Below are 24,130 nucleotides of genomic sequence, written 5' to 3'. Positions count from 1 at the left end.
TAGCCTAAGGGAGGAAGATGAGGACAGTCAAGGCTGTTGGTGATGATAATGTGATGATCGAAAGGAAGTTTGAAAGTGAGCCAGACCTAGTCCACCTCACCACCGTTGAAGTCAGAAAGGGTGGAGGTTTACCATAAGGTGGGAATGTTTACGGGAGCACCAAGGGCCATAGTGTGAGAGAAAATAGGCCACAAAAACTTAAAGAAAACTTACAAGAGAGGAAGAAGGTTGAAAGCTAAGACACGACGATAGGTGATGAGCGCTGAGAGGAAGCAGTAAGGATAGGCACAAACCCTGGGCTAGCAGAGCTTATAAACTCTAAGGGTACGTATAGTCGTCTGATCTCTAGAGTAAAAAGGCAGACTAATTATTACAACTATTGGATTAAAAGGCTTAAACCATCAATAGTCTAATCAGCAAACATCTCTTCAAGAATTAAAAGGGACGATATGGTTAGGCCACACGGTAGCACCATATGAAAGAGCATTTATGATGGATGTGACTAACGAATCATTACTCTGATACACCATCACGGGCATCACTTCACATTACCATGCATTTATGACATCTGACATTCCCCCTTCTTGAAAAAGATAAGTTCCAACAAAAAGCATAGTAGAATGCCGCTAGTAAAATTTGGGAACCCGATCGAAAAAATTAGAGAATGAAGAGGTCTAATCAATCGAGATTAGACATACTTCGACTAGACTTGAAGGGGAGGCTGGTGATTCAGTGAATAGGAATGAGCCCTTCAGTGGAGCCCAGGGGTCAACAGGCCAATACAGGTGTCGGTTAAAATCTAAGATGGGTCAAAAGGCTGAGTAGTTGGTCTAGCAAGATGTCTCTTTCTCCAGATTAGCTTTTGTCGATTGGACTGGCTCTCTATGATCCCCACTCTTGGCTCTACCAGACTCGCACAGGGATCTGCTCCCCATTCTCTCTCGATCGACTCCATCAATTGGATTGAGTCTTTACAAGCCCAACTCCTAGCTCTATCGGACCCGCATTAGGATCTGCTCTCTGTTCTCTCCCAATCAGTTCTTGTTGATCGAATTGGCTCTCTATGGGCCCCACTCCCGGCTCTACAGGACACGCATGGGGTATTGATCCCTGTTCTCTCTCGATCGTTTCCATACCGATCAGATTGACTCTCTACAAGCCCTACTCCTGGCTCTGCCAAACTTGTACAGGGCTTTGCTCCCTGTTCTCTTTCGATCAGTTCTTACCGATCAGACTGGCTCTCTATGGACCCCACTCTCAGCTTTGCCGGACCCGCATGGGGCTTAGCTCCCCGTTCTCTCTTGATCGATTCCTGCTGATCAGATTGGCAGTAAAAGAACCAACATTAGATTGTTAGGTTGCCTATAGAACTTTACTCCCTCTCCTCTAGAGATATCGCCACAACCCGTTTAGACCTCATAAAAGAGTAGGCTCTCTGCGAGGGGCCCTTCTTCTAGCTAACAACCCAATAAGCTTTCTGGCTCGTAAGCCCATTTCACCATTAATACAATATGTGGATTTATTAAAGAGTAAGAAGATCATATTTGTTTACATATATGCAATATGCCCTCCCTATAACAATGATGTGACTATCAAATACGTGTAAGGGTGGCGATATGACAAGTTGATTGACAGCTAGATAATGAGTCATTAAATGCAGAGATTGTGAGAGATAATATAAAAGAGGGTCCTTCTTCGTTGGTACAAGTATGCATACATATATTCAGGCATTCTCCAACTTCTTTCTATTTTGTGTCACCGTTTTATGACCAACATTTTCTGACTTGATCATCGGAGTAGCTATGTCAGGGACCCTCCTGACCCTTTTACTGATAATTTCCCTCTCCCATTAGCTAGTGTTTACAGGTGATTTCTAGAGTTCGAGTCAGAATCTCATTCTCAGTCCGTATTCTAGCCAGCTCACCAGTAGTTTGTTCTTCACCACTTTCGGATAGGATCAATGAGCTTACATAAATCTAACAATCACCTCTTCAATCGATGTTAATCTCGACAAAGACCAAGGAATTATCCTCTCATGTAATGACTGACTTCTGTTTCCTAATATACTCTTTTCCAATGGTGTGGTGTGGGATAGTCGTGAAGAATCGTTAGGATGATAGATTTCACTTTTTTTCGTAGGATGTTAAAATATTTTGTGAAACGCAATGCTCTTTCCCAAACTTTGACAGATTGACACATTCTGGTTGTTTGTAAAATGTTTAGGAGAATGAGGATGATTTCTTCAGTTCGGAGCATGAAATTTCAAGCACAAAAAAAAAAAATAAAAAAAAAAATAAAAACCCGTCATGATGCAGAATGGACTGGATAGAAAGAGCTATAAAGCGACAGGCACGTAGCCAACTATCTCTGACAGCCAAATTTCTTCTCATAACAAAATTATCATCTTTCGAAATAAACTTTAAGTAACTTCTCTAAGAATATCAAAAACATCACCGGTACATCATGTTGTCTTATTCGTTCACTGACAAATGTATGAACTCAAATCTTAAATTGTCTTTTTGATCACCAGAATTCTACTCACTGTTCTTGTTGGTCGCCGCATCTATCATCTCCATCAGATCCATATCTTTCTGCACATGCACACTTGAACTAATCGGCAGCACATCCCCAGCCAGTTCTTCAAACACACAGCTCGTATCATCCTTATCGAAGTCCCAACCGTCCAGGAGGAATTGCAATCCGTCAGTATTGTCGAAGACATCGTCATTCATGTAGTGAGGCTGAGGCTGCAGCTGCGGCTGTAATATGCTCTGTTCGGCCGCAAGCACTGGAGCAGGAGTTGTGGTCAGGTTTAAATAGTTTGGAATTATGTAATTGATGATATCGTCGTTGTTGTTGTTGCCGCTGCTGCTTTCAGTGAAGGGTTTCTTTTGATTCAAGCTCTGGATGTAGCTGAGTAAGAGTGGACTAGGTGTGCCATCCCTCCTGGACTTGCGGTTCTGCTGGAAGGAAGATTGCCTGCGCCTGTTGGTGTTCCAGTGGTTCTTAATGGCGTTCTCGGTTCGACCAGGCATTCGCTTGGCTATCTCGACCCACCTATTGCCCACCTCAGCGTGAGCCTGTATCAGGATCATATCTTCCTCTTCTGTCCAACTACCAGTCTTCATCATCATATCGTATGCATCAACAAAAGCATGCGGCCATAGTTACTTAGTGAATACTTACAGTGTCAGAGTCAGAAATTATAATGAACAATTTACTCTAATCTTTACTTGTATTTTCCTTTAACTATTTGAGATCAACTAAATAGTAAAGAAAATAGAAGATTGGAGTTGGATATTTTATATATTTATCGGTCAAGTTTCCTATTCAAGGAACAAAAAACAATTTCTCAATAGAAATAACAATAAATTTTCATATCATTTCTCTACTCATAGGCAAGATTGACGAAGGATAGATGAGAAAAGTAATTCAATGATGAAATAGTAATGGGTGCTACGTACACGAGATAGTCTAATCAATTAAGATTTCCTTTTGACAAGGAATAATTCATCCCAAAAAAAAAAGCAAATAAATTCATCTCCAAAGCAAAAATGAGCAAGTAATAAATAAAATTTATTGTACATTAACAAAAAAATATATATATATATATTATAAAAATTAATTAACTTTCTTTATTTTTCACTTTTCTTTTTTTCCTTTCCTTTTCTGTGTTTCGCACCGGTTTCTTAAAATGCGAGAGAAGAGTTATGTGAAGGAGTGCATATGAAGAAATGTTATTTTTATAGATAAGTATGCATTTAATGAACAGAAATTACTCATACAAACACAAGGACCGAGCAAAATCATTTGATATTATGCATGTTTATATATTGACTCTAGTTATATAGATTTCTATTAATTGTAAAACTATTGAACACATTTTTTTTTTTAAAAAAAAAGATATGAAATAGTGGTATTAACCTTGATATCAGGCCTTAGGTGGTTGTGCCATCTTTCTCTACATTGCTTTCCAATTCTCCCCTTTAGCATTCGAGCAATAAGAGCCCATTTCTTGAGGCCATGTTTCTCAACCAATTCAATCAACATTCTGCAAAACAGAATCACAAGAATGAGGATTAATCTATTAATTTCACAATAATTATATTAAGATATCCTAAACATAGAGCACATTTATTAATAAATAAAAGGGGGAAAATAAAATAAAAACATAAAGAAATACAAACCTATCTTCTTCTGTAGTCCATTGCCCTTTCACTGGATCAGATTTCTTCTGAACTTGCATGTCTTTGTTTTTGTCAAGTTCACTTTCTGCATCTGTACGAGCCTCTTCATGCTTTTGATTGCCAACCACCAAATTTGGAACGTTAACATGTCCTTCTTGGAAAGATTTATTGAATTGGGCTTTAATAAAAGAATCTATAGGGGTGTGACTCGATGTGTCAATCGGTTGCAAGCCCCCCGAGGAGGCTACCGGAATTTCCATGCCATTGATTAGGTGATCGGCGGGGAAATATCGAAGAAAACCTAGTGGACTATCATGGGGTAAAGTATCAAGCATGTCACTCAAATTTTGAAACATGTGTGGCTCATTTCCGAAAGCCATAGGAAAAGAGAGTAGATCAAATATAGCTAAAGAAGACGGAATTCGCAGCAAGAGGAAGACGAAACTAATACTGATTAGTTCTCTACGCGACGATAGATTATATATTACGGGGAACGAGTTCTTGAATATTAATAGCCGTCGATTCAAAGTGAATCAAAGGTTATGGTGATCTAAGAATTATGTCTTTTGAAGTTACTCAGGAGAATTGGATAGAAATAGAATTTTTATTTGTCTGAAATGAGCAAGTGCAATGCTGGTTATGGAAGGTAGTTAGTCAAAATGTCCATATGGCATGTATCTTCTGAGTTATATTGAAATTAAAATGCTTATTAAGGTAGAATACTCTGGAATGTGTTGTTATGGCAGTCTATTCAATATATGCTAATTTATCATAAATTTAAAATGAAAAAAAACTTTGAAACTGTTGTCAAGTAATTTATTTATATGTTTAAAATATTTCAAGTTTTGATTTTCTATATACATGGTTTAGTACTTGACTTATTAAGTAATTAATTATGTGCTTTAAAAATGTGGCTTCCTTTTAATTATATGAGTAGGAATAAGTGTTTATTCATATTTTAATATAAAATTAATAAAAAAATGTAGGATCCCAAAAGAGAACCTAAGCATTTAAAAATAAATAAATTCTTTTGCAAAACCAAACGTTTAAATACGTGCAACAAATATATTAGCAATAACTAGCACGAGAAAAACACAAGTACTAATTAATAAAATAGTTTACATAGTTTGAAATTCTTGGTTTCAATTTCATAGTCTATGGACTCTGAGTCATTCCTCAAAAAGTTCACTATCTTTCGTATTATCATATCCTTCCAGTGTAGAAACATCGTAAAAAATATATTTATATAATAGATCAAAACATAAAATCCAACAATTGTTTTGAATTTCCCTTACCCATTTATTTATAGTTTCCAATTCATATTTGGATAAGCTTTACCTACTTGCACTGTTTAAGGTTAATCAACTCAAATTAATCTGCCAATCGATTGAAACTTAGATCACAAGAATATTACTTTGCGGCTATGATTGCTAGTCAATTGTTCATCCATCCATTTGATTAGAAAACTCAAAGTCTCATCTCGGTCAACTTCTTTGAATAAGATCTTCAACAAACGTTCTTGCTTTTCAAGTTTGAAATAAATGCCAGTCAATTCACCAATCAATATTAAACTAAACGTGTATAGAAATAGTTTATACCTAACTAATTTTACTTTATTTGAGTATTTTTTTTAAATGACACATGATATTTAGCTTATTCTGACTCTTATTTTTAGGATAATCGATCTGATCCTATGGAAGTTTTCTACCAATCATAAGATGAATTGAAAAGTGCTCATAGTGAATATAGCCTAGCGTTCTTAGGTCAACCACCTATTAAGAGAAATTTATCTGTTAATTTGCCGAATATATGACTTGATCCTTAGATATCTAAGAAATTGAAACGATTATTGGAGATTTGAGAATGAAGAGGTATAAGAGGCATGAAGCTTCATTGCAAATGAGACTTTAGTCCTATATTAGAAGTTTCAAGGCATATTAGTTGGTTTATATTGATTCACATGTTTTGATGATGTGAACAAATGCATGAGGAAAAGACTTTCTCTAACGCGGGGGTGCGCAGGAGGTGCAAATCTAAGGCCCGGATTGCACTGAACCATGTTGACTCATGTGCGAGCACGACTTGCGGCGCCGAATGCTGGATCGGTCTGGACAAAATTTGCCCAACTGGAACAACCAACATTTTGCCATATATACTTTTGACTACTTATTTAAGGGTGTAACGGATGCATTAAACCAAAGATTAATACAGCTGAGTGAAACGTTGGCATTTCACAGCTTACGAATAATGATCATTAAACGATCATTAACACTGCATATTGGTCTGGGCTCCTATATAAAGATATTGCGACCACAGGCAAAAGGTTACACGCTCAAAAAGTTGAAGCTCTCCACCTATGTTCTCCTTCTCTTTTGTCGTGTGTCTCTTGCTTGGTTGAGTGCCTGTGATAGTAGTCGGGTACCACTTAGTGCTTGGTAGAAATTATGGTTCACTGTTGTATCTTGGGAAACAGACGACCTAAGAAAGGCTCGAAGCACAACCGGAGGTGGGATGAATTTGTTTCAAGGAAATTGCGTTCATCATAGACCTCAATTCACTTAGTGCGCTCGAGCGACCGCTTTCTCAGTACGCTCACCTGACCAATTTCTACGCTTCGTCCGCTTGGTTATTTCGTTCGTCCTGTAGAAGCTCGCTTGGTCTCTCTGCCTGGTCGGCCTCAAGCTCGCTCGGCCTCCAGTTCACTCAGTCGTTTAGCTCGCTCGGTCGGCCACTCGCCTGGCCACTCATTCAGTTCACTCGGCCACTCACCCAGTTCGATCGGTCGCTTACTCACCTGGTCACCCGTTCGTTCAGCCGCCCTTTCACTCGTTTGGTAGTTCTACTGCTCTGCCCGACCGGCCACTTGGCTGCTTCATTCGCCTGACTGTATGTTCACTCGGTCACCCGGCTAGCCTGCTCGGCCTCTTTGCCCAGCCGACCCTTAGCTCGCTGGGTTGTCTACTCACTCGGCTAACTCGCTTGGCTGGCCTCTCAATCGAGGAATCACTTAGTTCGCTCGCCCGGTCGGACTCTTGCCAGATGCTTGCTCGGCTCACTCAACCACTGTGAAGCCCGCGTTCGACACTTGGTAGACACCAACCCTTGCTGGCAACCTGGGATTATTAGCTTAGGTCATCTCGACAGATAAGCTCAATTTAATTTCATGTAATTTAAATTTGACAAAGTCCTAAATATCTCCAGCAGATTGTTTGTCCAATAATCTTAAAACAGATTCGATTCTGTTGAGATGACCATAAAACAAAATGATGAGGTGCAACAAACTCAACACATGAAGGCCCCCTCCACTCTGATTAGAACTGTTCCAATCAATCACGAGAAAAACTTGAGAAGTTTAGTGGACTGAACTTCAAGAGGTGGTAATAGAAGATGCTCTTCTACTTGATCACACTTAATCTGACTCAGTTCTTGACCGAGGACCCTCCCAAGATGTTGAGGATCCTAATGCGTAGACCATCAGTATAGTGGAGGCATGGACTTATTCTGAGTTCCTTTGCCAAAACTACATCCTCAACTACCTTGCCGACTCACTATACGTTGTGTATAGCATGAAGAGAATAACTAAGGAGCTGTGGGAGTCCCTGGAGAAGAAGTACAAGACAGAGGATGCAGGGGCCAAGAAGTTTATCATGGGGTGATTCTTGGACTACAAGATGGTTGACTCCAAGATGGTGATTAGCCAAGTCCAGAAGCTTCAAGTGATCTTGCACGAGATCCACTCTGAAGGGATGGTTCTGAGTGAAACCTTCCAGGTGGATGCACACCTATTAGACTTTGCATCGAAGAAGACAATAAGAGTTCAGAGAGAAATTTGTTCTCTCAAGCTAATGTGAAAGCCAACGTGGTTGAGCACGGTCAAAGGTCGAAATGGAAGAACTCCAAATCTTCCAAGATGGGACCTAAAGGAGGCATCAACAAGAAGAAGTTCTCTGTGAAGTGCTTCAACTATGACCGAGTGGATCACAAATCTTTAGAGTGCAGGAAGCCGAAGAAGAAGCAATAGGCCAGCCTGAATGAGGGACCAGAAATGGATGGCCTTTATGCTGTGGTATCTAAGTTGAATCTGGTGGGTTCAACCCTGCGGTAATGGTGGATCGATACTAGAGCCACCAATCATGTGTGCTGCAATAAGGAGCTGCTCCACAACTTCGAAGAAGTCAATGGAGACAAGCTGTTCATGGGGAACTTAGCAACCTCAGACATCATGCACTACAACAAAAACCTTCATAGACATCGGTTTTCCACCGGTGTCTATTTCATTTTCGACCGATGTCTATGAAGCCGATGTTAAAAGCCTGCCATTTTAGATATCGGGTTAAAACCGGTGTAGTATCACTTAACGGCACCGATCTTTGAATCGGTTATTAACCGGTGTAGTATCACTTAACGACACCGTTTCATCAACGGTGTAAAACCGATGTAATATTGTATGTTAATAACACTAGTTTTGGCAGCGGTAAATGACCGATGTAATATTAGTTAATAACACCTGTTTTGCAGCGGTGGAAAACCGATGTAATATGTATATTTTTTAATAGCACAAATTTGATTTCCGAAACATTGAAAAACCGACAATAACAAAAAAAAATACACAAATATTCACAAATTATACAAATATTCTTCATTCAATAATATTCATAAAATACACAAATATTCACAAATTATATAAATAATCTTCTTACAACAATATCCATAAAATACCCAAACATTCTTTTTACATCAAAAGCTAGCTAATAGATATCAAAATCAAGGTAGAACATTCTTTTAACACATCAAGGTAGAACCACACTTCAAATGTAATCTAGCATGCATTCAGCCCACTCGAACCGCACTTCATCAATTTCAACTCTGGAGTACTTGAGATTTGTAAACTGTAAAAACACATAAATCCACCATATGTCAAATAACTAAAAAAAATGTGTACATGTATCAAATAAAATAGAATACTGAGTTTTTAAAGGCTGCTGTGGAAGATAACGAATATAACATAGAATCTAAAACTTTCATATATGACACTTAGTATATGCTGCTTAGAATATAACATAGATAATTTGCTCCTTCTAATTCAAGTGTACAGATTGATAAGAACCGACAACATCATACAACAACTTACTAGGCATGATAATGGTTGAACAAAGAAATATGACTACACAACAAATCCAGTGAAGGAAGCATAGAAGAACAAAGCTACCTCTGATGAAGAGATATACTATTTATTGTACTACCTCTGATGCCATCTTGGTATCCTGAATATCCTGCACTAAGCCCCCTATTTTCTGTGATTTCTGCTACCAACCACAGCAGCAAGGAATGCGGCAAGAAGGCAGCTGCCTCCTTAGTTCAGCACCCAAAACAGCAAGTTAGAGCTTCCTTTTGGGTCCATTCAATCCTCTAGTAAGTAAAAACAGGAGTTTCAGGGAATAATGCAGTTAAGATGTAATGTACAAGATTAAACTGAAAAGAAATACTTCTTAACCATAACGCCAGATTAATGAAACAGGGAAATGGTTTTTCAATGTTAGGCAACCATATACATCACAGCAAGACCATAATAGATGATGCCATTAATTTGAATGTTTAAGACAAATCATTCTGATTTACCTTATTTCTTTGAGACATCTATTTTGACCAAAACACACAACATTCATCATTGTGGTTTTTCAACGATTATCCCAATAGCTATCCAAATTGGTGTCCAAGGGCACATCAAACAGTACCTTGTATTCTTAGACATAATATCAATTCATCCTAGAACTATTCTGATATTTCTCCAAACGGGAAGAAAGAAATCAGGAAAAGAACTTCTCACTTAACTAGCAAACAAGATAGATTAGCTATTCAGTTGGGCATATTACATTGGGAAAGTGTAAGGCCCAAGCACAAATGTGTCTACATCCTCCTACTGAAAAAAAATTCCACCACACAAGAAAAATCATTAATGAAGGAGCACTCATTTTTCCAATTTGTTTTTAACATTGCTATTTAAGGATAGCAATAGCAAGTTTTTACCCAGAAATTGAGAAATTGCTTGTCTTGTCATTAATATGTGATATACGATAAAGGATGTTAAATATCCTGCAACAAATAGACTTATCATTTACAAGGCAAAACATGAATGAGTTAACTATATAGATGTTTTTTTTTAAAGAAAAAAAACGAATGCCCATAACAGATTAAATAAGGATTAACATACATCATCAGCTTGGAAGTGGAGACATCTGAATATTTTCTTGAAGTTCTCCCTCTGATCCTGGCTAAGAATCTTGAGGACCTCTTCTAAATCTCCCAAGTGAAGTTGCTTCAAAAATACCTAATCATAATTTAACATGATCATGATCAAAGAAACAAGAGAGACAGAGCAGGATTGGTTGTTTAACTTCATACATGTCAACTATGTGTACTGAGCATGCCAGCATGACACCAGAATGATAAGTAACCTTCAATGTTATCATCATCATCAAGCCTTATTTGTCCTAATTATTGGGGTCAGCTTAGCTGATCTTTCATTGAGCTACGTAAAAGGTTATATCACTAGTAAATTCAAATCAATTAAATCATTGTTACATTCATAATGTTTTCCTTAATCTCGTTCCAGTCCTTGCAACTTACTCTCTAATCAAGAAGAAGAGTAAGGTGCCCCCACGGGTTGACGCAATTGGTTCATGCAAGGGCGTTGTTGCCAACAGGCTTGAGGTCAATTCCTAATGGGTGTGAAATGCCCCACTGATTACCTCAACCCCTCCTTGCATGTGCCGTGATTTACCTCTTTTCCAAATAGTGGAGGGTCACCCTGTTAGGGTTGCCAAGGTGACAGTTTCACCTTTTGCTGCCAAATAAGAAGTGTAAGGTGCTTGTTACCACCAGTTGACATCAAGTGCCATCAAGTGCTGGTTATAAGAAGAGAAAGAACACATCCTCTTAAGTTTCTCAAGGAGTGTAACCAGATCAAAGCAAAACTATACACACCAACCATATTAATCAGGACATCCTAGTGAAATATCCGAGAATGGTCTAGGTACAATGGAACATGTGAATGTTGAGTAAAGGATATGCAAACACGAGGATAAACACATCATTAGTAATTCATGACCCTCAAAGCTATGGCTATAAGTTGGTTGCCCTCTTTCCTTTGTATGTCCAAATACCATCAAATATCAGACATGAAATGTGTTAAATTAAATTGTACTATTCTTGATCCTGAACAAATATCAGATTTTCATTTTTCATGATGACTATACACAAATGATATAAGAAACAACTATGTTGCTCTGGGTGCTAAATAATTCAACAAAGAAAAATATTTATCAAAATACACAACTAAATTCATTGCCTAAGTACCTTGGAAAATACAAATGTTATATTGTGCCTATGACTATGGTGCTGGAACACAATCACGGCATTGCTAAGTAGCTTGATTTATTGTTCTTGATCATGTATATCTTTGAACATATATGATTCACATTACACAAGTCAGATCATTATAAATACAGCCCGAAACAAGTGTGCATTCTCTGCCAACCAACTTAAAGCACTAAAGAGAAAATCCATATGAATACTGTAAACAATACAAGGATAGCCTTGTATATAACCCACCAACCTATTGGACCATGGATCATCAAGACCTTGTCCAGTTTCTAATCACTACAGAAGAAGCAACTCATGACACTACATGCAATGTCAAAATGGAATATATTATAACAAGAGAGAAGAGGAAGCATACTGAATCCCAAAATTGAAGAACAAATCACAAAACCCAAAAGGGAAAAATCCATTAGATATAAGATTTCCATAATAATAATGCATACTCCAGAAATCATTAGATGCCTTGGAGAAGAAAAAATAAGATGCAGTCTACAAATGTTCAACCACACGTAAGTGTAAACAGGCATTAACATTAGTTAAGACAAAGCTCAGGAAGAGAGGGATCATTGATCAGTAACAAGAAAGACATCCACCATAGAACCATTATATTGGCATTCATCGTTCAGCCACAGATCCTCCAAGTAACTTAGGATATCTTTACTATACTTGACTCTGCCATAATCAATAATGCATGTAGTATAAAAGCAATTAAACAGTATAAAGACACGGTAGTCATATCATTGATCTTAGCATGTCCGATTCAGAATAAGCTATTTTCGAGTTAAGGAACTTACCACCCAAATGACAAAGCTATTTCTGCTCCAAGAATTTCACAAGTGGAACTTCATAAAGCTTGATTGCCTTCTCATTATCAATGCCTGCATCAACACTCTTATTAAATGTTTCATTTGCTTGACAGAGCACTAGAAGAAAGATACTTTCTTTGGAGAACAAAATGGCTTAAACTAGAGATGATTAATCACCTTTAATCGCTGATTTAGTTTCAGTGTTTCATATATGGTCTCTTTGGTGCAGGAAGTAATGCAGAGTGGAAAAGGTTTATACAATATAGCAAACAAGTTATCTAAGAACTTGCAAAATGGAAAACCTCAACCAACAAATATTGATCACTTGACCCAAAACTCTGATCATTGTAATATCCAACATAAAATAGCATTAAAAACACATTAACAGATAGATGATCAAGCAGCATAGATTCAGTGTTTCATATCTGGCCCCTTTGGTGAAGGAATTCAAATGTACGCATGGGGTACTGAACTAAAGATACTACGGAGTGGAAAAGGTTTATACAATCTAGCAAAAAAGTTGTCTACGAACTTGCAAATGGAAAACACCAAAAATATTGACCACTCGACAGAAAACTATGATAATCGTGATAACCAACATCAAAAAATCACATTTATTATATTCAACACCTTGTACTTGGCAACCTCCTCGCTAACTTCCTTAAGATCACCCTTTGTGAATATCAATCCCACATTCCCCTGAATCAATCAAGGATAATTACTAAATAGCTAAATGATCGATTCATGGAGGAACTAAAGATGAGGAAATGGGAAATGGCGAAGAGTGCGTACGACGGGAAGGGGGAGAAGGTTGAGGAAGTCCTTGTTGCCGGTCTTCTCGGTGTGGAAGCGGATGCAGCGGCGGATGAGGGTGTTCTTGCCCATGAGGATGACGGAGTCGCCGCGGAGGCCCCTACGGATGCTTTGGAGCTGGTTGGACCCAACATTGTCGGTGGCGGCGATTAGGACCTTCCCGTACTCGTCCAGAAGCGAGCACAGCTTCTTGTCGTAGCGGACCTTCTTCTCCGCTTTCGAGAGCTTCCCCACCATCTCGATCTAGCTCCGGGCGACGCAATGGGAGACGGAGAAAGGACAGAGATGGAGGGACAAAGAGTCCGAGCCGCCCTTTGCACTGCGATTCACCCCGGAGCGCGATTGGCAGCAAGAGAGATTAGCAGGACGCGATTAGCAGCAAGAGAAATGGGGCGGCCATCCTTTTGCCGGTCATAGTGAAGGGAAGGAGGAGCCAGTGACCTCGGATGGGGATCTGAGAGAGAAGATCCCCATCTCTCAGATCAGCGGCGAGCTCCTCATGGATGCGTGTGGCTTCCCGGTGGGAGCGGCCGGGAAGTGAGTGCGAGAAGTGGAAGGACTGCCCCCATCCCCACTCGTAGATGTCTATGACGAGGTTGTAGAAGGTGTCGACGAAGACAGGGACGTTATCGTCGTCGGGCGCGGCGGCAATGCCCTCCTTGGAGCGGAGAAAGAAGGACAAGTACTGCTTGTACTTGTCCTGCACCTTATCTTGCATGATCAATCTCATCTTAAGGTTCACTGCCCGCTTGCCTTTCACTTCCGCTGAGCCCATCACCCACACGAACCAGTAGAACGCGATAGCACCGACGACGGCCGCCGTCAAGAGATCCATTGCTCGTCTTTCAAATGGTATCTCCTAAAAGGAGGATGCAGAGGATTAGGGTTTTGATTTATTGTGGGTGAGGAGAAGCCCAAAAGAAAGGGCGCTACGAAAGTCCGCCAAAATTTTGGTTCATAGACACCGGTTTTAAAAACTGCGGTTAAAATCGATGTCTATTAATGAAAAAAAGGCGCTCATAGACATCGGCTAAAAAAACCGATGTCTATGAGCGAAAATCTGCGCTCATAGACCCCGGTTTTTGGAAAAACCGGTGTAAAATACTCAAAGACATCGGTTTTTGCTTAAAATCGTTGTTGTTCCATTGATGTCTATAAGGGTTTTTGTTGTAGTGATGAGCCAAGGAAAAGTGGTGCTGGAGATAACCTCAGACAAGGACCTTACTCTGAATAATGTATTGTATATTCTGGAGAGTCAGAAGAATCTAGTATCCAGATCACTGTTAAGTAAGCATGACTTTCACATTATTTTTGAGTCAGATAGAATTGTGATGTCTAAGAATAGAATGTTTGTTGGAAGAGACTATATATCTGATGGGTTGTTTAAGCTCAATGTAATGCCCATTAGGTGTAAGATAAATAAAAATAAAGGTCTTCCACTTATATGCTTGAATCTTCATGTTTGTGGAATGGTAGACTATGACATGTTAACTACGATGTATTGCATAGATTAATAACTATGCAAAGTATACCTACATTCCACCTTGACCCGAAATATAAGTGTAAGATTTGTGTTGAAGAAAAAATGATAAGGTTATATGATCCTGTCCGAAAATCGTGGAGACGAAAAGTTGGGGATGTGGATGCTGTATTGACTGGATGTAGACCACGCTCCAATCTACAAGCATAAGAAACGTCAGTGCCGAGCCAGGGAAGGGGTCCCTGTCATTAGCCCTCCGACGCTCAAGTCAGTCACCGACACAAAGAATAAGATGGAACAACAGTGGCACAAGCATAAATAGTGAATAATGCGTACCTCCGTCGATGTACGAACCCCCTTTATATAATACCCTAGTGGGCGACATGCATAATTTTTGAGGCATGGGCACATTCTCCCATTGGTCGTGGACACATTCTCCAATTGGTCCTGGACACGTGGTCATGGATACGTTCTCCAATTAGTCGTGGGCACATCCTCCGATTTGTCATCGCACGATCCGCCTGTTGACCATGCCCTGTGTTAGCGACACTATCTCTCAAAAAGATATCCCAAGATAGGTCAGCGATCTCGCTAATCGGTCGAGCAAGATAGCCGCTCAACCCAGTACTCCTCCGGTTAGCCAAGTACTTCTTCACTCGGCCGGACTCGACTACTCTTCCATGCGACGACGAGTCTCGATAGTATGTTCTCACCTGACCAGAAAAATGCTCTGGTAATCTCAACGCTCCTCTGCTCCATGATGAACTTCTGATAATCTTGGCTACACATGCGCTTTGCTTGGTCCATCCCTTTACCGGTCGGGCAAAACATGCCTAATCAGGTCATGATGTAGAGCTCCACTTGGATATCGTTTAGTGGGCTCATTGGTCCTCTAGCATTGACCTCCTTTAGTTTGACCTCCATGTCCTCCTTTGACCCACACTTAGTGGGCCCCCTTTATCACCGTATCACAAGGTTCCCCTCAACTCTAGTCGAAAGAGGCTGTAAGTCCGACTAACTGGACAAGTAGTGCCTTGAGTAACCTGTAACACCCACGAATTTCTTAAGCTAAGTATGTGAAGATTTTCTCTTAGAATAAAGGAAGATAAGATGGAACCAAAAAAAAAAAAAAATATATATATATATATATATATATATATATATATATATATATATATATATATATATATATAAAGAGTTGGTCAAGGATTGAACCTTGAACCTGTTGGATCGAGACGCGCTAGAGGGGGGGGGGGTGAATAGCGCTCGTGGCTATTTTGATCGTATCGGAATCGTAAAACTATCAAAGTAAATATACGCAGCGGAAATAACGAATGCAATCACAGAGGGACACAAGAAGTTTTACTTCGTTCGGAGCCTAAGGCGACTCCTACTCGAAGGCCCGCGATCCTTGATCGCTTTCCGTGGGCAACAACTATAAGCTCGTAAAATGTACAATAAGATATTACAATTGAAAGAACTAAAACAAATTATACCGACAACAATAAAGTAGCAGAATCTGAAGCTCCGGGTTGTCGGGGACTTGTAACAGCACTTCTGGGTGTTTCTAGAGCAGCTTGTAGCGTAAGGATTGCTTGGAGTTCGTTGTACTGGTGCTGCTGCTCGAGACCCCTTATAAAGGGTGTTCAAGGCGCCTTGAAGCCCTTCAAGGCGCCTTAAACAGGCCGAGTCACCCGCGGAGATCAGCACAGACTTGGTCGAACTTCATCCAGTTCAAGGCGCCTTCAGCCTACCCAAGGCGCCTTCAACCTTCGACCCAAGGCGCCTTGAACTTCATCTAAGGCACCTCCAACCTTCTGCGCTGGCTTTTCCTGGTTCGCACCCGAGGCGCCTCCAAGCTCCATGGAGGCGCCTCGGACACTGTTCATCCGAGTTGTAACTTGCTCCTTTGTTCCTGCAAAATGTGTTAGTCCCAAACACATACCCTGCAAAACAAAGTTAGCACAGAAACATAATGAATGATAATAATGAAAGTTTTGACAGCATTCGAACTGTCCGGGTCTGACTTCAGGTTTCCCCCCGGAAACCCTAGGTCGACCCGACGCCTACTGTTCCCTCTACGGGGAACACGTCCTCACCTGCTCCACTCAGGAGATTTACCTGTTGCCAGTGCGATCCTCCATATCGACTGGACTTTTGCTCAGCACTCGACGCTTTCGGACTTTCTGCTGGACATCCGCTTCCCGGCTAGTCCAGTCTTTCACCTGGTTCGCGACACTAGGACTTTCCACCTAGGGTTACCACCCCCTAGGACTTTTGCCTGAAGCCATCGACCTGCCAAGACTTTCCGCATAGGGTTACCACCCCCTATGACCTAGGGTTACCACCCCCTAGGGGTTTCCCTTTGCCTAACCGCAGCTAGGACTTTTCTCCACCTAGGGTTACCACCCCCTAGGGTTTTTCACCTGCCTAACCGCAGTTAGGACTTTTCCTGAAATACTCATTCAACATGTTCGATCACAACACACCTTAACTTTGAATCCTTTGCCATTATCAAAACTCAGGTTCGATCGTTAGATGCTTCCTGCACCAACAATCTCCCCCTTTTTGATTATGGCAACCCAAATTCAAAGTTAAGTAAAATCAAATGCATAAAAAGGTTTTAAGTGAGCAAGCTTAAGTATATAAAATCAAATCAACGCCTAACTTAAGCTAACACTTAAACTTTTGTGAAGCTCCCCCTTAATACAGGGTTTCCTTTTTAAATTTTTACTTTTTACTTTTGAATTTTCTTATTCTCCCCCTTTGCCTTTATCAAAAAATAAGCCAGTTTCAATATTTCTTTTTGAAAAATAAATTAGATTAAAAAACAGGATAAGTGCTAAGTTGAAAAATAACTTTTCACCTAAAATTTTGAAAGCACTGAGTTAAAATTTTGCAAAACTATCTGAAGGGTAACCTAGAAAATATCTTAGCAATAATATATAACGTTAGGTTTCAAGGTTGGCTAAGTTTGAAAAAAAAATTTGAAAGTTGCTCTATGAACCACTTAGCTAAGCCTTTTGCAAACATTGAACTTTGAAAATGTAGCTTAAGTGAAAAGTGACTTAGCTTAATTAAAAAAATTTGTTAATTTTTAAGTTGAAGAGAGAGAGTAGCTAAAATTTTAATTTAGGTTATTTATTCAGTTGGTCCTTAAGTCCAAGCATGAGTCAAGTTGAATAGCAATGTAATTGGTGTTGATCAGATATTAGAGCCCTAAAGTATAGGCATTTTTAACTAAAAGATTGAGTATCCTTTGCCAACTGTCTAACCTTGAGTTACTTGCTAATTGTCTACAGGACAATAGCTTTCACTTGGTTAGTCAAGTTAAGTTATTTTGGTCCAGATAGACTTGACTAGAGCTGGAGAACTTAACTTGATTAGTGTTTATTGCATATTTAATGCCCAGACTCATATCGATGCACAGATATAAGCATTCTTGAGTCCAGGCTGTACCCTATGCATCTCACGCCATTCTATGTTTTACAAACACAATCAAGGTAAACCTAGGTGTTTGTGAGATGCTCTGGCTGAGTTCTAGGGGAACATGATTTCTATGGGAAATTCCTAGGCTAAGTCCAATTTTTGACATTCTAGAAAAGTAGGGATTTTGACAAAATCAAGATTTTACCTAGAAAAAAATGTAAGAATATAATGTTATAGTATCTATTCTACCCAACACATACCTATTTGTCTTCTAAGGGAGCTGAACTCAAGTTCAGGTAAGGGTTTTGTGAAAATGTCAGCTAGGTTTGATTTTGACTCAACATAGTTGAGTATAATATCACCCTTAGCTACATGGTCCCTTACAAAATGATGCTTCACCTCTATATGTTTAGTCCTTGAGTGATGAATTGGGTTTTTTGTTAGATTTATTGAACTTATATTATCAATTGAAATTTTTGTTTTATGATATTCTAGTTGATAGTCTTTAAGAGTATGCATCATCCATAGCAATTGAGATGCGCATTCACCTAAGGCTATATATTCAGCTTCAGTGGTAGATAAAGCAACACAATGTTGCTTTCTACTTGACCAACTTACAAGGCATTGCTCTATAAATTGACAACTGCCACTTGTGCTTTTTCTATCTAACTTGCATCCAGCGTAATCTGAGTCAGAATAGCCATGAAGGTCAAGAGTGCAAGTTCTAGGGTACCAGAGTCCTATATTTAGAGTACCTTTAATGTACCTAAGTATTCTTTTAACATAGGTTAAGTGTGACTCTTTTGCACAGGATTGGTATCTTGCGCACATACCTACAGCAAACAATATATCAGGTCGGCTTGCAGTTAGATACAGTAAACTACCTATTATACTTCTATAATATTTTGGGTCTACTGGTTTTCCAACTGGGTCAGAGTCAATATTGATGTTGGTTGCCATTGGAGTATTTATTATTTTTGAATTTTCCATACATAATTTTTTAATTAACTCCTTAGCATATTTAGTTTGATAAACATAACTTCCATCTTTAGTTTGTTTTATTTGTAAGCCTAAGAAAAAATTAAGTTCACCAACCATACTCATTTCAAATTCATTTTCCATTAGTCTAACAAATTCTTTTAGAAATTTAGAGTTAGTAGATCCAAAAATTATATCATCAACATAGATTTGGGCTATGAAGATGTCTTTATCTATAGTTTTTACAAATAGAGTTGGATCTATTTGACCTTGGTTGAAGCCTTTGGATATAAGGTGATTGGATAACCGTTCATACCATGCCCTAGGGGCTTGTTTAAGTCCATACAAGGCTTTTTTTAATTTAAATACATGATTAGGATTGTCTAAGTCTTTAAATCCTGGGGGTTGGCTTACATAGACCTCTTCTTTGATGAAACCATTTAGAAAGGCTGACTTAACATCCATTTGGAATAATTTAAACCCTTTATTTGCTGCATAGGCTAATAGCATTCGAATGGATTCGAGTCTAGCTACTGGTGCGTAGGTTTCATCGTAGTCTAATCCTTCAACTTGACTAAACCCTTTGGCTACTAGTCTAGCTTTGTTTCTTATGATATCACCCTGATCATCCAACTTATTTCTAAAAACCCATTTGGTGTCTATTATTGATTTATCTATGGGTTTAGGTACAAGGTCCCAGACTTGGTTTCTCTCAAATTGGGCTAATTCTTCCTGCATTGCTATAATCCAGTCTGGATCAGGTAGGACTTCTTCTATAGTTTTAGGTTCAATTTTAGAAATTAGAGCGATCTGACTAAGGTTTCTATAGGATGATCTTGTTCTGACTCCAAGGTTTGGGTCACCCAAAATTTGGTCAGGTGGGTGAGAAGTGCTTATTCTAGTTGGTCTTATCTATGAGTCAGAACCTTGTTCTTCAGACTCATTAAGATTAGGTTGGATTTCATCATCGTCTACTGCTCTTGGATTAGTGTCAATATTTTCATTAGTTAAATTATTTTCTTCATCAAATATCACATTAGTTGTTTCTTCAACTTTCAAGGTATTTTGATTATATACTCTAAAGGCTCTACTGGTAGAGGAGTATCCTAAGAATATTCCTTGGTTAGATTTGGGTGTAAATTTTCCTAAGTAATCTTTAGTATTTAAAATGTGAACTTTACAACCAAATACTTTTAAATAGTTTAAGTTAGGAATTTTATGATAATATAGTTCATAAGGAGTTTTCTTGTGATATTTATTGATTAAAATTCTGTTTTGAATATGATTTGCAGTATTTATAGCTTCAGCCCAAAATTGGTGATTTAAATTATATTCATTTAACATAGTTCTGGCGGCTTCTTGTAGTGTTCAATTTTTACGTTCCACTAGGCCATTTTGCTGAGGGGTTCTAGGACATGAAAATTCATGTAGATATCCATTTATTTTACAAAATTGAGTAAATCTATGATTTTCAAATTCTCCCCCGTGATCACTTCTTATTCTTTTAATTTTAGTATCTTTTTCATTTTCTATTAATTTGCAAAAATTACTAAATGTTTCATAGGTTTCATCTTTTGTTTTTAGGAATCTTACCCATGTAAACCTAGAATAGTCATCAATTATTACTAAGCAATACTGGTTCTTGCTTAATGACTTGGCTCCATGTGAATCAAATAGGTCAAGGTGAAGGAGCTCAAGTAATGAGTTGGTTCTTTCTAGATTTGTTGGTTTGTGTGTTGACTTAGTTTATTTTCCTTGTTGACAAGCATTACAGATTGAGGTTTCAATGAATTTTAGTTTGGGCAGACCTCTAACTAGACCGTTATGACTCATTCTTGAAATGAGTCTAGTGTGAGTATGACCAAGTCTTCTGTGCCACAAGTCAGTCTCCTCTTCTTGTGTTATTAAACACTTTATTGAGGATGTGGGTAGATTAATTGAGTACATAATATTTTTCCTAAGTCCCTTAAGTGTAATTTCAGGATTTTCAATATTTTTGACTAGACACCTAGTTTTTTCAAAAGTGACTAAGTATCCGCTATCACATAATTGGCTTATACTTAGTAAGTTGAAATTGAAATTATCAACTAACAGAACTTTTCTAATAATAAACTCGGAGCTGAGTTCGATATTACCTCTTCCGATTACTTTAAGTTGACCATTGTTGCCGAATGCAACTGATCCTAAATTTTTTAATTTGAGCTTTGAAAACTTCAATTTATCTCCAGTCATATGTCTGAAGCATCCACTATCCAACATCCATTGATCCAACTCCTACACATGAAGTAGTTGAATTGATTTCCTTTTAATGGATTAAAGATAGCGTGATTGAAGCAGACACTATGTTTTCTATTCCATTGTATTCAAGATAATTAAAATAAACTAAAAATTACTTTGCATTTTAAGTTTTAAATAATTTTGACATTAATTTTAAGAAGTTTTTTAAATAATTTTGAAATTAATTTTGAAAAGGTTTTTAAATAATTTTGAAATTAATTTTGAAAAGATTTTTAAATAATTTTGAAATTGATTTTGAAAAGATTTTTTAAATAATTTTGAAATTGATTTTGAGTTAATTACTTTGATGATAATTTAAGATAATTAACTCGATTAATTTCAATTCAATTTTACTTTTAATTTCTTAGTCATCTCACCCGATCTAAATTGTCAATAAGGGAATCCTATAATTGATGTGAGATGATTTATTGTTGAATTTAAAGGTCTGGTTTAACTTTGTGTTAGCTTCAGGTTTAGCTTTGGGTTCAACAAGTAAGCATTCTTTGGATAAACTTCTGGGCTGTGGTGAGTCACAAGGAACTCATTAAAGTAACCATGCCTTCGAAGTTTCCAAATAGTCCTACCTGTAAGGACCAAAAGTAGCTAGAGGGGGGGTGAATAGCTCTTCGCGTGCGCTCGGTGCTCGGCGGTGCTTGTTTCTTCAAAGATGTGCAGCGGAAATACAAAGAAACAATCACACAACGCTAATACGGTTGGTTTACTTGGTATCCACCTCACAAGAGGTGACTAATCCAAGGATCCACACCAACACACACACCCTCCACTAAATAAACCTCTCCTTTATGGTAACTACCAAGGGCGGAGAAGCCCTACAAGACTCAATACAAGAAGAGAGGGAAGGGATACAAGAAATACAAGCTTACAATGAGTACAAAACCCTAACCCTAGCTTCTCTTCCTGGCTTTGATCCGCCTCTTGACTTGGAGAACTTCCAAGATCCTTCAAGAACTGGCGATCTGAGCTTTGTGAGTGCTGTGTAGGAGCTGGCGAGAGATCTGAGATGAATCTAAGAAGAGATGCCGCAGCCAACGCACGCCTGCAGCTCAAATACGACGCAACGGTCGGATCCCGATCGATTCGAATATTCCCAATCGATCGGGGAGGCTTTGGATCGATCCACGGATCGATCCAGAGCGCCTCTGTGCTCTGGAAAAACGCCTGGATCGATCCACGGATCGATCCAGCGCTTATCGCGTAAAGCAGCCGCGTCCCAATCGATCCACTGATCGATTTGGACATCTGATCGATCCACGAATCGATCCAGAGGCTCTCTGTTCGCTAGGAAAGGCCTGGATCGATCCACTGATCGATCCAGCTCCTGGATCGATCCACTGATCGATCCAGCACTTGGTTTTTTCCCAAAACCAAGTCCCAAGCCTCTCAAACCAACATCCGGTCAACCTTTACCTGCTGATACATCATGCCTAGCATCTGGTCACTCCTTTGACCTGCTAGGACTTCCCACCAAGTGTCTGGTCAATCCCTTTGACCCACTTGGACTTTACTCGTCGTGCCAAGTATCCGGTGACTCTCTTGTCCTACTTGGACTTCCACCAGATGTCTGATCATCCTTGATCCATCTGGATTTTCCCTTGCCTGGCTTCACTCACCAGGACTTTCACCTGGCTTCACTCACCAGGATTTCCTTCTGCCTAGCTTCACTCACTAGGACTTTCACCTGGCTTCACTCACTAGGATTTCCAATCTGCCTAGCTTCACTCACTAGGGCTTTCCTTCTGCCTGGCTTCACTCACCAGGACTTTCACTTCTGCTGCCTAACATACCAGTTAGGACTTCCTAGTCAGGTATCCGGTCACTCTTGACCTACTTGACTCTCCTTCAATCACACTGATCAATCCCTGATCAGAATCTCCCCACATGAACACCTGCATTGTCCATGTGTCTACATGTATTGTCAAACATCGAAACTATGACCAAGACCCAAGCTTGGTCAACTCAGTCAACCTTGACCTAAAGGATATTGCACCAACAATCTCCCCCTTTTTGATGTTTGACAATACCTTTAAGTTAGGACCATTCTGAGTTAAGCTAATCCCATAGCCTTAACTCCATTCATGCCAAAAGTATGAATGTTGGTTCCCTTCATTCTCCCCCTATGAGCTCCCCCATAGGTAATGAAAGCCTAGCTTAAACCACACATTCTCCCCCTATTGGCACACATCAACCCATCATTGAGCACACATCAACCCATGCCTCAATTTTAGGCACACTTCAACAAATGCCCCATTGTTGAAAACTCTCCCCCTGAAGAGTTGTTCATCGTTGTTCACAACTTCACTCGTTGTGGTCAACACGATAATGAATGTCCCATACCCTTCATTATCCTTAACCTTACATTCTCCCCTAATGTAGGCAAATGCCCATCCTTGAGCATTATCCACTAGAACCCACTTGAACAATGAGGATATCCACTCCCCATTAAAGTTCAAACGCTCAACCTTGAGCATGTTCTTAACAGAAGGTTAACCACCTTCCAAGGTTCATGAAAAATAATTTTTCATGTCTTTAAAGAGTCCCTCCCCCTAAAGACATGGTGGTAACTTTTATCATTGCACCAACAATGACTTGGAATTCCTAAACCTTTAGGAAACCCAAATTTTAGAAGTTTTGAGGTTTAAATGTTCAATATTTGAAACAACCTCAACCTAAACTTCTACTTAGTCTTCGTTAACCAATCCATCCTTGTTTTCAACATGAAAGCACCCTTTTTATGTATACAAATGTATTTTGAGGGGTTA

At 39.1% G+C, this 24,130-nt stretch overlaps 2 protein-coding genes across 2 annotated transcripts; both read right to left on the bottom strand.

The window, feature by feature from the left end:
* Positions 1-2,534: 2,534 nt before the first annotated feature.
* Positions 2,535-4,447, bottom strand: LOC122029035 (transcription factor MYB118-like). Its single transcript, XM_042587996.1, has 3 exons — positions 4,188-4,447; positions 3,925-4,051; positions 2,535-3,122 (listed from the first exon to the last, which is right to left on the bottom strand). Exons 1-3 carry the CDS (start codon positions 4,445-4,447, stop codon positions 2,535-2,537), a joined length of 975 nt encoding a protein of 324 aa, XP_042443930.1.
* Positions 4,448-12,130: 7,683 nt separating this feature from the next.
* On the bottom strand, positions 12,131-13,423 carry LOC122029033 (60S acidic ribosomal protein P0-like). The gene is made up of 4 exons (XM_042587995.1): positions 13,166-13,423; positions 13,004-13,072; positions 12,879-12,949; positions 12,131-12,239 (listed from the first exon to the last, which is right to left on the bottom strand). Exons 1-4 carry the CDS (start codon positions 13,421-13,423, stop codon positions 12,131-12,133), a joined length of 507 nt encoding a protein of 168 aa, XP_042443929.1.
* Positions 13,424-24,130: the final 10,707 nt, after the last annotated feature.

The sequence above is a fragment of the Zingiber officinale genome, chromosome 10B (genome assembly GCF_018446385.1).
Source record: "Zingiber officinale cultivar Zhangliang chromosome 10B, Zo_v1.1, whole genome shotgun sequence".
Taxonomy (NCBI): domain Eukaryota; kingdom Viridiplantae; phylum Streptophyta; class Magnoliopsida; order Zingiberales; family Zingiberaceae; genus Zingiber; species Zingiber officinale.
Note: the sequence above shows the minus strand (reverse complement) of the source record. Positions and strands in the feature narration are given on the sequence as shown.